Source organism: Rhineura floridana, chromosome 3 (assembly GCF_030035675.1).
Source record: "Rhineura floridana isolate rRhiFlo1 chromosome 3, rRhiFlo1.hap2, whole genome shotgun sequence".
Lineage (NCBI taxonomy): Eukaryota > Metazoa > Chordata > Lepidosauria > Squamata > Rhineuridae > Rhineura > Rhineura floridana.
In genome coordinates, this window is record NC_084482.1 from 96,288,793 (window position 1) to 96,306,925 (window position 18,133).

General features: G+C 42.5%; 1 protein-coding gene across 3 annotated transcripts in view; it reads right to left on the reverse strand.

The window, feature by feature from the left end:
* Positions 1-473: 473 nt before the first annotated feature.
* KCTD16 (potassium channel tetramerization domain containing 16) overlaps positions 474-18,133 on the reverse strand; it is a 283,301-nt gene continuing 265,641 nt past the window's right edge. For all 3 annotated transcript variants that reach the window (XM_061616972.1, XM_061616970.1, XM_061616971.1), the window contains one exon: positions 474-1,416. In XM_061616972.1, the coding sequence (XP_061472956.1) occupies positions 965-1,416 (452 nt within the window). In that variant the 3' untranslated portion in view covers positions 474-964. The remainder of the gene's footprint in view (positions 1,417-18,133) is intronic.

Here is an 18,133-nt window from a genome sequence, read left to right on the forward strand (position 1 = left end):
ACTAGAGATTTTCTATAGTTTTGTCCCAGCAGCTCTTCCTCTTGAATTCCCAGACTATTTTTTGGAACACTCTAAACATAAGGGGTTGGTATGAAAAATGCTGAAAGGAAAACTAAGAAAAATCTGAAGGGTGACTGCACCGAAGCGCATCATTGGTACCCGCACATATCTCCCTACTGGATTGCAGCCATTGATTTGTCAGATGTTTCTGCTCAGCTGAGAGCAATCTGTGGTCCATAAACATTTGTAGTGTGCAAACAGAGCAAATTCAGATCTACCCCTGATATCAAGAGTTGACCCTCCTCTCCAGAAAAAGAAGGGAGCGAATACTTATTCTGTACATAATTCTACTGGGGGAGGGGGGATAGGTCATCCAATAATTTCCAATAGTTCTTTTTGAGAGTAATGCACAGTTAAAAGGAGGGAACAAAGAAAGCTTTTTATGTGGCACACAAACATATATACACTCTCTCCTAGTATAACTGGGCAAGACGCCATTTCTTTCACTCAAGATCATTGACATCTGCCTATCCCAGCTTCTCCTGCTAAATAAAGAACATTAAAGGTGAACTCAAGAAGGCATGCAGCTTAGAAAATCACCACCCACCATAAACTCTGCCCAATCATATGAGATTTTGTCACTGGTGATGCCACAATCATACTGCACATGCCTCTTTAGCTGTAGATGTCATTGTGCATGTGGCACTTCAAACATTTGGCTTACATCAGGAGGTTAACAAATGAATGCATTATTAATCCTCCAATCACAGGGGGAGAATATTATTTGTTATAGTGTAACTAGGAATGCTTTGGTGAAACAGGCAAATTAGGCAGTACTATAGCGATGGATTGTGGGCTTGTTTTTATTTGTGTCCTAACAAATTATTATTATTATTTTATTTCTTGATAATGTAGCATCTCTGTAAATTGCAAGAAGGTGATTTTCATCGCCCCAGCCCCACTCCTATAGATGATACTTTCGCAACAGTTCAGATTGCCAAGGGTGTTTCCTTTCTGGAAACCTGTCTGGGATTTTGATTTTGAGGAAATCCTGGATGCATTTTTCTAATTCTTCCTCAATTGAGAGCTTTTCTTTCACTGATTTTTTTTTACTGGAGTTGGATTCCCTAGAGCCGGAAGTTAGAGTTCGGAGCAGGTCACTTTTCCTCCGGATTTCGGACTGCTGAAGTAGCTGCACTGGGCCTTTCTTGACTGGTCGATCTAGAGTCTGTATAGTAGACTGGCGGGTGACTGGGCCACAGATGACAGTCTCTTGAGGGGAGCTGGCTTCTGATTGGCTGTCACAGCTTGAGGTGGAGAGTTCATTGCAGGATGTGCCACTTTCTCCTCCTTTGTCACCTTTGCCATTTTTGCAGCAGCAGTCACAGTGCGATGAAGACCATCTTGAAGGCTCACCTGGAAGGACAAACAAAGGCATGAGAAAGTCATATTATTGTAGATACGGCAAGAATCAAGGAGATATATAATGCAGCTTTCATTCCTATGCTAAAAAAATAGGGACTATATGTCACCACGTTTACATATTATATTACTGGCAGGATAAGTGGAGTATACAAATGAGTACTGAGGCTCCACTGGGAAGAAAAATTACTGATCTTTGTGGTTTGTAATCAGCCAGCTGGAAACCATCTAAGATTAAAATACACACAGATGAACACACGCACACCACCAATCTTTATGAGTGCAATTCTGTGACCGGTTACATGCATTATTTTCTACTGCAATCAACAGGATTTAAGTGTGCATAAGTGGGTGCAGCGCTGAAGACTAAATATGCCTTAATTGGTTTTTTAATTCATCATTTTAAAATGCTTAAGATGTGCCCAACGTAATAATCTATGGCTAGAAGAAAGAACTAGAACCATTTTTAATAAAAGAAACAGAAAAATACTTTTGCCTTCTGAATGAAACGCTGAGCTAATAATGGATTTCAAATGTCATCTGACTTTCAAATAAAACATAATCTTCACTTCCAACCTGTGGGGACCTTAACTGTCACTCAGATCAAGCCAAATATAATTCAGTTTGCTGAGTAGTAGCTTTTTAACAGAGACATATCATCCATATGAGAAACTAGGACACTGTTTCCAGAAATGCAGATCATTTTGCCTTTCTCTATTTTTTTTAAAAAAGTCAGTTTCCAACAATCTGTCACACTCTAGTGGGACTAAAAAAAGAAACATAATTCTGGTTGGGTTATGCAAGCAGGAGCAGGCTTGAGCCATCAGGGACAGGTACAGATATGAGTTGCATGATGGGAGAGTATTGCAGTAAGGGCAAAACCTGCTTGCCAACCTTTATATCAAGTGGTCCTGTACATATATGTACATAAGCACCACACACACACATACACACACACACCACCCATAATGATGGCCCTTCTCTGTTATTTTTTAAAATAACTAATAGCCTAATCCTATGTATTGCTACTTAGAAGCAAGTCCCACTGAGTTTAATAGGAGTTGCTCATACAGGCTTGCAGACTAACTCATCCTGAGTGAGCCATTTACCATTTAAAAACAAAATTATTTCTAAACTCTCAATGGGACATAAAGCAATTATTACTATGTGGGTGTCCAGATCTTGGTTATGAGGGTACCTATATTTTTTGGATTCTTATAGCTGGGTTCATGATTCACGGTTCATGAGTGCCTGTATTGAGCTGGATCCTGGGAAACAGACCCTTCTGTTTAGTCATGAGCTGTTTGTAACTTTCCAGCTATGCTTAACTGTAAGGAGTCAAAACAAATATCCTCACTCTCGCAATCGTGAAACAAAAAAAGTCCCGAGTTTCAATATCTTCAGAGGAAGGATGCTTCTAACAAACAATGAGGCCATCTGGACAGAGGTCATGAGAACCTTTGACATAAGGGATAAGAGACTGATCACCCCAAAACAGGAATTTGCAGTAACATTTCACAGGAGACAGCAGTCTAATCAGTAAGCTCATCTGGTAACACTAGACCCTCATCTGCAAATCCAAAGTTTTTCATTGTTCTTCACTTGTCATGTCAGCACTCCCCACATGTTACTCAGTGTAACCGAGAATCACATTTAAGGAACCCAGCACCTCCTTGGGGTTCCCACGATCCTGATACATTACATCATTCTTTAGAAACACCACATCGTTACCTGGGACAATTGGACCAAAGTAAGGGTGAGAAACTCTTGCTATCTAGCTGCAGATGACACAAATGATGAAGCTTGGCTCCCGGGCTAGATACGGAGATCTCATTCCTGACTGAGTTCTGATATTCTCCAGGAAAGGTATTATCTATGCTCTCCTTTCTCTCTCTTGAATGTGAATTTATGTGTTTTTATACCTGAAGTGTCTGACAGGAACTTCTTTCTTAATATTTCTCAGCTCTAGGGACTATATGTATGACACTAGGTAAAACGCTGCCTGTAACCTCAACTACAAACTCTGTATACAGTTTTTCTGTTTCCTTTTTCCCCTTTCAATAAACCAACCTTTATTTTCTTTTGTGTGTTTCTTTGGGCATGGTAGGGATGGCTATACACATGTAAGAGCAACTTGCAGGTTAGTTGCAGCTAAAAATTCTGCCGCACTCATGGAGTGCAGGTCTCTGGTGGGTTGACATGCATGCAATAATTCACATGTGCAAGTATAACGATCTGATGTCAGAGTTATAGCCCATTAAGCTGCCAAGTGATAGGTGGGGTTTGCGACCCAGGGGTGAAATAAGACACAGACACAATATGATGGGTTAAATAACGGGCCACTTTATTAAACCAAATTCATATTATGATAATGAACCTGCAAAGGGGAACATAAGTGCAGGATTCAACTGATGAGTCAGGCAAAGCCTGCTTGCAGCTATTGGGCGACCCAAACCCCTGCCGGGCAAGGGGGTGCCAATCTGTCAACCCCTTGCCCCGACCACACTCTAATTGTGCATAGGGAGGCCAACCTGCATCACCGCCCCTCGGCGCCCTGAAACTCCGAGTGGATGAGACTTGTTGGCCCCAGAGGCGACCCGTATCCTGCCCTCGGGCCGTATAACCCGGAGCTGCAGGCCTCCGGAACTGCCTATCACCTCCAAAGGTGCCTAAAGGTGTCACCTAGCTGCCCTTCACCTTTAACCTTTCTCACACTTCCTCAATAAAGCGACCTTTAAAGTATTAAATTCAAACAGCCAAATCAACCTAATAACCACAAGAACACCCGGGCTAACCCTGAATGCCCTCCCTACTAACCACAATATGGAGTAGGCAAAATAAACCTGCCGGCTAAAACGCAGGCAGGCCAAAAATTCCTACTCGGCCCCAGAGGCGACCAAATGAATCACACTGCAGCAGAGGGAGGGTAGGGCGGGTGCCACAAATTATGAAGAGGGAGAGGGGGCAGCCGGCGCGAGCTTAAATAAGCTCGGTTGCCCCGCCCACTCTGGCAGCGCGCCGTGACGACGTCATGCCAGTCCGGCGCACTTACCCTCTTCTAACATGGAGGCTCGGGATTCACCCCGGGCCGCAAACTACGCCCCGCGACCCGGTAATTCCCGGGTGCGGAGCGGGGTTCTGAGCTGCAGCTGCAAAGGGGGTTCACACCTCATTCTAAGATCACCTAGCAGTGTGAGAAGGACTTATACTTGAACATTGATTCTTGTGTTGTTTAAAATTCACTAACTGTGAAAGACTGTTTGGAATTATTTACATCTAGGAGAATGTATGCGTGATTTCAAAGAATAGGTGTTCTGGAAAGAACCATGCTGATACCAAGAAGGGTAATTTGGACACCCCTCAGTGAAGAAAATTCAAATGTCTCTTTCTTCTTAAACAGAAGCTTTCAATTGGCAGTAGTGAGAGCTGATGTTCAAAAACGTTTGTATAGATAAGAGTTTTTGGCTTCTTAAGATTATTTGTTTGTGCATGATATGTGTGTTTTAAACCACTTAAGCTCTTAGATCAGGGGTAGCCAACATGTTGCTCTCCAGATGTCACTGAACTACAGCTTCAGTTGTTCCACTCTATCAGCCATGCTCGCTGGGACTGATGGAAGATGGAGTCCAGCTACTTCTGTAAGGCACCACATTGGCTATTTGGGCTGTGTTCCATGTTTGGACAAAGCCCAAGGAACAGACCGAATTAGGCTTCTTTGGTAGTTATTTCTGACATGACAGGGTGGACTGGTTCTTTTTGTTTTACAATCAGTCAGTGCTTTGTGTGGGGTGGAAAGCTCATTCCTGGAGATTTGTTTACATTGTCTTCATAGTTGTATTTTTAAAGTACCAAGAGTTCACATGTCATCGCCTGTGTGCTGGCTGCAGGATTCCAATACACGCACACACACACGAATGCTGAGACATTAACGGGGGGGGAGGGAGCAGGGGACTGTGTGTTATTGACAGCCTAGCTCTTTCTGCAAATACAGCACAAAAGCCTCGGTGGAGAGAGGGGCCTGCTTCTTCCAATCAACTACTTCAGTGTTATCAGTCACTTTTCCCATTCTAATCATGTTACCTGGAAGTAAAGACAAAGTGAAATATCAGTGGGACTTCCCTTCCAATTAAGGGGTGGAAGTAAGTGTGCTCAAATTCCCTTTAAATTAATGGAGTTTGCACTTTCCACTCTTGATAATAATAATTTTAACAGTCCTGTTTCGGTGGAACTTGCTTTCAAGGAAATGTATAAGCAAGGAAATTAAATCTTCAAGCCCGTACCTGCTTACTTGGGAGTAAATCTCATTGAAATGGGTGGGCTTTAATGTCTGAGAAACATGTCAAAAATTAGGTTTAAAGCTCTAATTGTAGGCACATTTGAGATGAATAAGCATGCTTAGATTTGCACACTTACTTGGGAGTAAGAGTCCCTTGGACACAGTGAGACTTGTTTCCGAGCAAACTTGTCTGAGATTGGGCTGCAAGACTGCACTTGTTTGGAAGGAAGCCGATTGAACTCATTGGGGTTTACCTCTAAGTAACATGCATGGCAGGTTCACAGCCTTTTACCTTCAGTCAATTTCCAGAGCTATTAAATTGTTGTATACAAGTTAGGTGGTGATGATGATGGCTGTTACTATTGCACAAGTTCTCCAGTTAAAAACCCACGAACCAAAGGCTTTAGAGATGGATTTTAGGTGATTGTGTACTTCATTCCAGCTCCAATAGGTAAGCTAGGGTGCCTGGAGGGAACTGGAAAACTTTTTTCAGTTTTAAAGACACTGTGTTGCACTAGACTCCAGGCTATTTCCTCAATTATTTGATAACTCCCCCCCCAAAAAAAAGTCTCTGCTCATGCCCATTTAGGGTCTGTTATCCCATATATAGTGGCTGCCATATTCCTGTGTGAAAAAACAAGAATGTTGCGGCCATTTTAATTTTAAGACATTTTAAACTTTAAAGGTGTCTAGCATGACAATGTCTGTGGCTACCCATCTGATATTTGGCAGGGGCAATCCCCTCTGTAGGGGCTACCATATCGCCAAAGTTCATGCCCCTATGTCAAAAAACAAGAAAGTTATGGTTATTTTTGTTTTGCAGTGCAAGGCAATGGGATTTTTGAATATTTGTAATATCCAGATCCAGATCTGGATTAAGTCAGGATGGATCCAGATATGTCTGGATCGAATCAGGCCTTATTTGTATTTACAAACTGAGGCCATAAATTGGGTTGGGGATCCACTCACAGCCCTATTGGCTAGCCCGCCTTAGATCTTCATGTGTACAATATTTACATGGAGAAGGCAAATCAAGAGGGGAGAGGAACTCCACCACTAGCCCTGTCCCCAATGACATGCACCCCCTGTCCTTTGCACAAAAGTCTGAAAAGGGGCACTTGCTTGTGTACAGCTGTATGTGTGTTAGGGTTGCCAGGTTCAGGGCCTGAGACTGATCCTGTATCTTTAGGAGAAGAGAAAATCAGCCAAGGTGGAACCTGGGCCTGGCAACCAAGAAGTCTTCTGTATCTTTAAAAGTTGTGCAGGGGAAAGTCCACCTTGTGGTTTTTCTCATTACAGTGCTGCAAGAACACCTGCACTTGGCTGACTTTCTCTTCTCCTAAAGATACAGGATCAGTCTCAGGCCCTGAGCCTGGCAACCCTAATGTGTGTAGGTACTTCACATGTTTGGGGAGCCAGCCTAACTCTAGGTGCCCCTTTTTCAGACATTTGGGCCCTATGTGCAAGGGCCAGGGGGAAGGGCCAGCAGTGTGATCCTACTGCCCCCTTCTCCACCCATGCATTGTATGCGGAGAAAGGTTCTGAAGAGAATTTGAACCAATGGCCTTTCATCTCATTCAGACTATTTAAAACAAGTAGCTGCAAAGCCTTGCTGCTTCAGGAACAAAAATCTCCTCCTTGCATTACAGTCTGAAGAAATCCTCCAAAGTATCCAGGACATTTTTCATCTTTCAGAGAGTTCATTTCACAGCCTAATTACAGCTGTTAGGTACATACTTAAATGCAAGTCAAGCAGCTGATTCTTTTTTTCCTTCATGAAAAAGCCAACTGCAATGGAATGAAACATGACTTTGTGAACTCCTAGAATGTTCATGCATTTTTGAAATATGTGCACTCCCTTCCTTCCTGTTTTTCTGCATGTGCAACACCTGTTAACAAAATACCCATTATTTACAGAAACAATCGGAAAAGAGCTTTTCTCACCACCTTCCTACTCGTTCTGCTCTGTTCATGACGAAGGAGGCCAGCAGTCTGTGAACTGTGTGGCTAATTTAATTTATAGACCTGCTTTGAGAGTCCTTCTGTATCTAGTTTGAAAAAATAGTCAATAATGGTGAAATTGAATTTTAAAAAATTCTCCCACCTCTGGAAAAGGCATTACACACAGAGGCTTAGTTAAGAAGAGATCATGTGAACTTTCAAAAAACACATCTATGAGCCTTATCGATTCCCAAGTCTTTAGTTTGTAGTTGACATTTTAACTCAGTAGTAATTTCCCCCTACTGGAGCTACCTATTGTTTCTTTGCAAAAATACAACAGACTCAGAACAACAGTATATGCATTCACAGAATGATTTATTCCAAAATTCAACTGCCAACTTTCAACAGGCTAAAAAAAAAAAAAGAAGATAATTCAGGAGCAAAATAATAGATACAGATGGATGTGACTGGACCTTTGATAAATATAGAACATACAAATCTCTTTTTTTATTTTTCTCCTAGACAACAGTGCTACATCAAAATCAAAGTAGGCATGAATGAACTTTCTGAGGTTCATTGCTAATCCATCAGTTTTCCAGCTAAGAATGCAATGCAAAAGAATTCCATAAAATATGTTCACCCAATTTCTTTTCAGACCAGTTTATATATTCAGAAGAATCAAATGGTTAAAGTTTCCTTGGACTATACCGTTTCAGAATATGTGTGAAGTATTGCATGACTGAAAGTTTCACCACATCAGAAACAGCCTATATCTGGAGAGAGAAAAATTAACTTGTCAAGTTGGAGGCTCGGCTGAAGCATTTTTCATGACATGCCACTTTTCTATAGATAGCCCCCTCCCTTTTTGCAGGAAAAGCATTCAAATATGTCATCCTCCTACTTTTAGTGTGAACTAGTACAGCCCAGGAAAAATTTGAACAAGTGATTCTGCTGGATATATTGGTCCCCATGAGAGCACTGGGACAGAATAGAAGGAACTTTCCAAAACTTTGATGTTCCAAGCGGATTATTCTAAGAAATAGTAAGACAAGACACAGTGGGAGCAGAGAGAGAGAGAGAGAGAGAGAGAGAGAGAGAGAGAGAGAGAGAGAGAGAGAGAGAGAGAGAGAGAGAGAGAGAGAGAGAGAGAGAGAGAGAGAGAGTGAGTGTGTGTGTGTGTGTGTGTGTGTGTGTGTGTTTAAATTCAGCTTTAAAGAGATTTCAAATCTGATTGGCAAATCAACCTGTTCCCCCTCCAGGTGTGGCTAATGGAAACACTTTGATCTGGCAGCTAGTGAGTTTACAGCCCCAGTGAAATTAAGGAACCTAATGATGGGTACCATGGCATGCTGAGACTATGTGCTGATACAGGAGTTCCTCAGCGACAGAAGGGATTAAGCAACTGACAAGGAAATGTAATGCAACTGTTCGACCAGCAGCAACGACTGGAACATCAGAAAAACATCAGAAGAACCCAGGTCCTTGCCACCGCTTCTTCAACAACAGCCCGGTGCGGGGCTTCCTGCACAGGGTCTCCCTGCTTGGGGGTCTCCTGCTCAACAACAGCTTGGCACCTCCTACCCAACAACAGCCTGGTGCGGGGCCTCCCGGCGTGGGGCCTCCCGGTGTGGGGCCTCCCGCTTGACAACAGCCGCCACCTCCACATCCTCCTCCCCCTCCTGCTCCAGGCACGGCTCAGATCCCGGAGCCGGAGCTCCCACAGCTGCCCTCCAACATAAACTGCCAGCAGCAGCAGCAGCAGCCGAGGGAGCAGCAGCTGAACGAGCCCGAGGACATGGAGAGGAAGACAATATTGAACCAGCAAACAGCTTCACTGTAATAAATGCCTGTCGCCCTTTTGCCTCTCGAGAACTGCCACCCCTGCTAACACCACCTCCTCTTTCTTGGCAGTGCCGATAATGATAATGTTGTTTCCATTTAATTTAATTTTTGTATATTGTATTGTTTATATTGTATATTATTGTATTTTTATACCTGTGTTTATTTTTCTTGTAAGCCATCTTGAGGGCTTTTGGCCGAAAGGCGGGGTATAAATATAAATTAATATTAATAATAATAATAATAATAATAAGCTAGTCATACATGTTTTAACAAATGGGTCTCATAAATCTTTTTATCCCAAACGGTCTTTACACATTGTCTAAATGGAAGCCGTACATTTCAGGATAAAATTGTTTATATATAACCACCTGCATAAGAAAATGTATTTTATTGTGATGTATATGTTAACCGATATATAAGTTTTTTTCTGAGATCTGTTGACTGGATCAATACATTGATTGATCAATAACTATGAATATGGTACAAACCATTGTAGGGGAAGGGAAGGCTACACAAAGCATAGTTGCATATGCTGTAAAACTATTTTGTAGCCTTGCTATGTCTGTTTTCATGATTCAGTTCTTCAGCCTGGATAATGAGGTTAAATAATCTCTCTCTCTCCTCTCTGAATATAGTCCATTTGACTGAATTTTATGCCACATAACAATTTACTTCCTGTATGCCATTAGATGGCCCATTTGATGGAGATAAGCCTCACATCAGTCGTTGTTACATCACTACACAAACAAACATGATTTTTACATTTAGTTCTCCTTACTGGCCATTGTAAGATTGGTCACAAGTAGTCATGCTGTTATACTTTCTTCCATTCCATGGCTAAAACCCTTTCACTTAACGACAAGAAGCACAATTTGACTAAGAATCATGGGGGGTTTTGGAGGGTGGCTTCATGTGTTTGTAAATACTCATAATTCATAATTCATATATAATTCAATGAGGAAGCTGCACACTTCAGTGCTTATGCAGGTCAAGAAAGTGGTATGTGTATAATCAGTTGAAACCAAAAGTCACAGGAAATTGTTTCCTGCACCACCAAGCAATCCTTATGTATCAGTCTCTTTATTCAGGTTTACCCTAAGCCCCAAAGCCCAATTTCTAGCTAAGTGCCCTCATTCTGATATTGGCTGTTCCAAACAGCCAAAGTAGAACACTTGGTCACAGAAAGCAATGATGATCCTGCAAGTAAGCAAAATAACCATCATTCTTTTTCAGGATGAGGGCATCTGCATGAACATGTGTTATGAGCCTGGTTTGGCATGACCATGCTAAACTGGAGTTGGCAGTGCTCCACAGGACAAGCCCCAACATTAGGTGAGATGAGGCAGTCACCTCAGCAGCAGATGCCAAGAGACAGGGAGTGAAAGGGTCTTCTCAGCCACCCCATCCATGCCCCTGGGAGGGCGCGTGCTGGAGGGGCACTCAGCTGGAGAAGGCCTGGGAATGCTGGTGCGCCTCCCTCGCCCCGCCGACGCTGCTCCCGGTCTCGCCCGCCCACCCGCCTCCAAGGAGGAGTTGGAGCAGCCTTGCCGGGCAATGGTGTGGGGCGGCTCTGGGTGTCACCCCCCTCATGGTGACACCCGGGTGCGGGCCGCACCCTCAGCACCCTGGCAGTGACGCCCCTGCTCAGCTCTTTGTTTTCTTTGATTTTATCAGGTGATGTTGCATTAGATCAGATGAGATTCATTTATTGAATCTCATCATCAGACTATCCTAAGACAAAAGTTTAAAAGTATGAATGTAATACAAGGTAACTTTAATGGAATATAACTCAGACCCAAATGAAACTATATACAACATAAACAAATTTAAAATGCTGAATTTCTCTGGCAGATCACAACATAGCCCCCCCTTTTTTAAAAAAGTCCCTCTTCTAAAAATAGTAAAATAAAATATTAAAATGAAATTATGCAAGGTGAATAGTTATTATTGTAGCACATTGTTGTGTCTTTAAGTTGTTTTTATCCTGCGAACTTGCCCAGATAATTTTTTTGTCAGAGGGTAGGAAGCAAGCAAGCAAACAAGCAAATAAACCCTTTATCTGGACAAGTAAATTACACAACATCCTTCATTAGTCCAACAATTGTCCCTATCTACTATGCAGTTGCTCAGGAGAACAGCAGAAACTGAAGTCCTGGTGCTTGCAGACCCCACCCAAGGGTCTGATGTACTTGAGAATTCTAACAAAAATTTCCAGAAGATATTTCATGCCTGAAACAGAATAGGACTGTGAAAAAGTATAGTTACTGGAATGCTTAATTTTTTCACTGAAACATTATTAGTTTAATAGAACTCCAGCCTGTTTTTCAGAGTAAAAATCCTTATAGTGGATTACAATATACTTTAAAATACAAAGTAAATAATCAAACCATAAAAATAAACAATATTCAGTACTTGAATCATGAAAGTAACCAAGAAGATAACAGCAGCAGCTACAGCCTCAGTTAAAAGTACAGTACACTAACATTAACTGGGAAAATGAAATCTTTAAAATTTTCCTAAAGGCCAGCAAATAGGGAGTCACAAAAACTTCTTGGGGGAAAGTCATTACAAAGATGTGGGGCCATCACAGAAAAGGTCCTTACTGATCTCACAGTTCTCACATTTCTGGAAATTTTCTGAAAAGCTGTAAACCTTTTTATACTCCCAGGCATTTTAAAATGTATCTTAATAATTGTTTTTATCGTGTATTTTAAACAGTATCTTATTATTGTTATATTTTGATGTTGCTTGGTTGTTGTTGTTTGTTGTTTTGACTTTTGATTCTGTTATATTTACTGTATTTATATATTTTGCTTGTTTTATCTTTTATGTACACCGCCCAGAGAGCCTTTTTGGCTTAGGGCGGTATATAAATTAAATTAAATAAATAAATAATTGATCTACACCTATTACATTATAGGTTTATGAATTTTTTAAAAAACCTGGTTCATACTAAGTATGTTGCCACCCTGCGCTCCTACTGGGAGGAAGGGCAGGATATGAATCAAATAATAAATAAATGAATAATCCTTTACTAGGACAAGAAATATCTGGCAGCTATTTGATTACTCATGAATGATAAATGCTACAACATTCCAAGTCATGCCAAGGCATGGGAATAAACATGCAAGTTCGGACTACAAACTTGGTTTTATCTCCAGTGTTGCTTTTCTAGAAGATATAGATGACATGTTCCAGAAGAGAGGCATCTTGCTAAAAATATTCATAGTTTAGGACCAAGGTAAAGAATATGTGGCGTGGGACTTCATACCCCCCCCAGATGCTGCAAGTCCATTCATGCTTCCTGGACCACTCCTCTGAGAATCGCTTCTTCTTCAGCTTCCTCATCAGAGAGAGAGAGAAAGAAAGAGAGAGAGAGAGAGAGAGAGAGAGAGAGAGAGAGAGAGAGAGAGAGAGAGAGAGAGAGAGAGAGAGAGAGAGAGAGATGAAATCCTGCAAACTGTACCTCAGTTTTTGCATCTGTTGGCAGGACTAGTGCCAGAGGGCAGCTAGATTGGGCCCTGCAGCTCAAAAGGGCCCCGAGGGGCCCCTTATTAGGGTGGGAGGTAGCACTTGTGATCCGTGACAGTGTTGGCTCCCAACCCTGACACAGATCATGGAGAGTGAGCTCCCAGGTACCGTCCCCCTAACCCATACTTCAATAAGCCCACATGCACAACCCACCCACCTCACCCATCCCTGTGAATGACATGCACGCTATGCACGTATGCCTGCCATCAACCAAGATGGGGGGGCTTCCCTATGGGGCTGACTCCCCTGCCGCCATCTTGGTTGATGACAGGTATGCACGCACAGGATGCACATAATTCACAGGGACAGGAGAGGTAGGTAGGACAAGTGGGTGGGCTTATTAGTCCCATGCCACCTGTATGGGGGGGTTGGGCTACAGCTCCACAGGGCCAGAGCAGGCTGGGGTTCAAGGGCCTAGTAATGCCTGGCGCTGGGCCTGTCTGTTGGCTCATCCCCAACAGATATCCCCAAAAGGGTTGCAGCATTTGATAGAAAAAGAGGTTCCCTACCCTAAAGGTTCATTTATACTTTGAAGCACAAGGATATTTATCCATTTCAGCTGCTTTTTCATGTATTATTTAGTGTTGAGAAAGTTTGTTAATGCAGGTAGGGGAAAATCTACCCCTAATTAAAGTGTGCAGCAGGAGAAAATATATAATGAAGCTGGTCTGGATATGAGCAGCCATTGCAGCTTGATGCCCATGTCCTGAGGAATGCAATATGAGGAAAAGCTATTGAAATCTGTCAAAACTAATGAGTGTTGTTTTCCTTATGAGTTAGGCACAGTTTTTCACACCAATTTTGTAAGAGTGACCATTTTCTATATCTCTTGTTACAAGGATTAACTAAAGTAGTCAGAATGTTGAAATCAGGATTAAATTGCCTTGTGTTTCCCATGTTTGAAACATAAATCCTGAGGAGGTATTTTACTTACGGTAGCCCTGAATTTTCATCCATGTAAAGTTTATGGATGAAATCCTGGCCTGATCATTATTAATTTTGGCACTGCTATTTTAGTAGGCTTTAACATATTGTCTTTCTGCTTTGTACATCCCTCTGATGCTCTTTTGCATATAACGCTATTAAGAAATGTTCTAAATAAATACATAAATAACGAAATGTTTCACAAAACCAACCGCTGATGTTCCTGTTCATGCCACACATTTTGCAGCTGCTTTGTTCCCTACTCTGCAGGTCTGGTGGCAAGTTAACACGTACACACGCACACACAGGTTCCTTTCTTTGATTATCCCAGCCAATTTGGGATTAGGTAGGAAATAGGATGATGCCACGCCATCATGCAACCAATCAGATTTGGCCACATGGCAACAGCATGAAGCCCAATTAGAGTGAGGACAAGAAGTATTGACATCATTGAACAGACTTCTGTATAATGTCATGTATCCCATCAGAATAAATGCTACTGGTTTTGCTGTTTTTAATCAGGAATGGTAGTCATGGTAGGAAAATGCCATGGAGCCGCATCCTAACAGTGCTTACCTGGACAGCTCTGGGTCAGGTCAGTGGGGAGGGCATGCTGGTGGGAACACTAGATTAGCTCTACCATCGTGCCCCCACAGCCCCGACCTCGGCATTGCCCTGTACCATCAAGGTAAGTGACAGTTTTGCTGCTTTTGGAGGGCTGGCTCTGGAGCCCTGCTTGACCATGCTGGCCACTCCTGGCTTTAATGAAACTCATACACCACTTTTTTCAGCTCGGCCCCAGTTTTACCTAACCTCTAACTTAACAATGGCTTGGTGTTTATGCTTTTGGATGGCAGACTCTGTTTTGTCAGTCTCAAAAATAGGTTTCGGGAGGGCCAATGGTAAGTTTCTGCCCGTCTTCTCCCCTGACATCAGTGGTATGATTCAGTAGTGAGTTCTACAGACCCGCTGCTAAATCCATGACATGTTACTCCTTGTAAACGTAGAGTATCGAAAGGATGTTGCCCTTTTAATATTCCCTTTATGAAGATGGCCATAAGAGTTGTCTTTCTGTTTGTGAATTATTAATTTAAATAACCTAGAATCAAACATTTGTGTCCCTTCAGATGGCCAGCACAGAGAACAACTGAGATTAGACCTATGAAATTAAGAAGGGTGTTCTTCTATATCCCACCTGTATACATAAACTGATGTTTATTAATAGCAACAACAATATGAATCATTACATGGAGAGAGATATTAGTTCCACCAAGATGCATGTTCCACTACTGAAGTGCTAAGAGACCTAGTGAAAATCTGTACAAAATAGAGACCTTCACCACAGAGGAAAGAAGGAAAAGGTGAAGCAAAGCTGGTGCCTATGCCACTGCTTGCCATGTTACTCTTCCACATCCTGCAGTGCAATATTCCTCTCACTTTCATGGATTTGGCTGTTTAGTTCAAACACATTTGTGAAATTCTTTAGCTCCCTGCTCCACATTACTCATGCTTCAAAAGCTCCATTTCCTGTTCCAGGTTTGACAGACAGGAAGTAGGCTTTGCTAGATCGGTGTTCTTCTTAGCTCTTCCTTCTTCATCTCCATGCTTTCTGAGTCTCCTGCCACAATGAGCAGGGTTGATGGGTGAGAGGCAACTCTTATAAAAAGGCTAAGGAGACCAGGATGATGTACTGTGTTATAGGCTACATAATTCTTCTAACAGGAATATAGCACTGGGGCTGATGCCTTTTTGAATCTTCAAATACACAAACCGATGGACTTTGACTAAGTCAACATGAGAATTGTGTGGAATGTCTTCTAGGGGTGATTAGGACAAGCCTAGACCATTAACTTTCAATAAGATAACATTCTATATTGTGATTCAGACAGAGCTTGGAAAAGTTACTTTTTTTAAACTACAACTCCCATCAGCCCCAGCCAACATGGCCACTGGAGTGGGCTGATGGGAGTTGTAGTCCAAAAAAGTAACTTTTCCAAGCTCTGGATTCAGAGCATGGCTCCTGGGTTCAACTGAACACCACTAAGATCACCCCTTTGGGAAGGAATGTGTGCATGGATCAGTTCCCATCATTGCAATTAAACAGAAAACCATTCCAGGCTGGAGAATTTCCACAGGCAAAACAGACTGCTGGATCAGGACATTTGAATTTTCCAATAAGAAACAAAGCAATGTCGGAGAATGTAAATGGAGCATACTGATTGTTCTGAGTTCCTTTGATGCTATCACCAACAAAGTAAAATCTTTGTGATTTCATATACAGTTTTGAAATGTTAAGTATAGCTCTGAAAGTCTATTATGCATTCTTCTAAATTTCATATTTAGTACTGATTTAAGATTGGTATGACTTCAGCCTTCAGATTTTATCCTATTTTTTCTTGATGTTAATGATATCAGAAATTTAATATCAGTTTCTAAATGAAACACAAGTTTCAGGGTGATATGCTTCCTTTGATTGAGCAGTAGAGATAGGGAAGGCAGGCCTGGCGCACTCATGGTGAAGTGTGATATCCAGTGAGCCTTCAGGCTCCTCCCAGTGCTCCCTCAGGATTATAACCTCCTTGGGTTTAGGTTTGAGGGTAGCTGGTATGTGGACAAAGCCATGCCCAAGGGATACTCCATTGCATGTGCAGCATTCCATACCTTTAGCACCTTCTGTCATGGGCCCCAAGGAGACCCTTTGGCAAGAGTGGGAGGATGAAAAGTGGGGTACAGATCTGGGGAGAGGGTTGCCAGTACTGTGGAAATGAATGAAGGGGAAAGGTCTTCAGAAGTGTCTGGGCTCACTTATAGAATTACTGAGAAAAGCCCAGAACCCCTCCTCCTTTCTCCTGAACCATCTAGTGATGAATCTGCCCAGGCACCCAGCCCAGATTTAGCTGCGGAACAGTTAAAACTCAAGAACAACTGAGAGTGCAAAGTGAAAGCAGTCAGTATGAGCTGGAGATTATGCTTTTGACATGATTACATAACAGACAGCTTCAAAAGATGCTTTCAGGTTCTAGAAAGAACCTTAGCCTTATAGCAAAAGCAAGAAAGACCTAGAATTAACCTACAGAAGTCAGTCCCTGCCCCTCTGTGATATAAAAGTTTGGTAATATCTGTTTAGCACTTTTGCATCAACTCCTTGCTGTCGCCTCCATGCCTTGTTCCTGAGATAAGCCTAGACTGTTTGGTATTCTGATTCATGCCTAGAGTGTGATGCTGTGTTCATGTGTTGCCTTCCTGAATAAAGCTTCATGCAGAAAAACCCAGGCAGCAGGGCAAGTGTTTGTTGACTTTGCTATAGCACAAAGGTTCCGGAAGTCTTGGCTGCTTCTGTAGCCTTAGTTCTAAATTATTTGTCTAATCTCAGAGACTGGGATCACAGAGGGGCAGGGACTGACTCACCATTTGTAAGTCAAAGACAGACCAGAAGGTCAGAGGGACTACACTCTCCTTCAGTCCATCCCCCACCAAGTATCCCTGCCCTCAATGAGACACCAAGGTGAATCTCCACTTGAGGCCAGAGAGCCCAGGACAGTTCTTTATCTATTTAGACACCTCTCCCCTCACAAGGCACCAATTCACAGGGGTCCTCAAGCTTTGCCTCATGAAAGAGTTTTTTTTTCCTAAAAATGAGTTTGGTATGCATTCCTTTGGAATTGGGATGGCCACCTTAGCTCCAGAATGGGGTCTCCCCACTAGCCAAATCAAGGCCATTTGGCATTGGAGGTTGTATGCATTTATATTCACCCTCAAGCTAAGCTGCAAACTGCTAGTAATCTTTGGTTGGTTTCAGGCCAAAAGGGATTGTGGACCATCAGGGAAACCATTGTACACTGAGCTGAATACCATATAATGTCTTTTGGTCTGGTCATCTTGGCCTGTCATCTTGGGCATATGTTTGCTGGATCTCCAGGTATGGCATGAAGTGGGAACAGCTTTGCCTCTTGTTAGTTCACCAAATTGGTCACTTTGGCCCCCAAACTTGCTGTTCATACACCTGGGGAAGAATGATCTTTGTGTGCAAAGAGGCATTGACTTGCTTTTGGCTGCAAAAATGAATCTTGCCTGCTTGAGCAAGACTACCTGTCCATGACAGTGGGTTGGCCCAATGGCTCCAGAGGAAGCAGTAGAGAAACACAAGGCAACCATGCAGAGTGAGGTGGCCCACTGCCATGTCAGCAAAGCCATAGC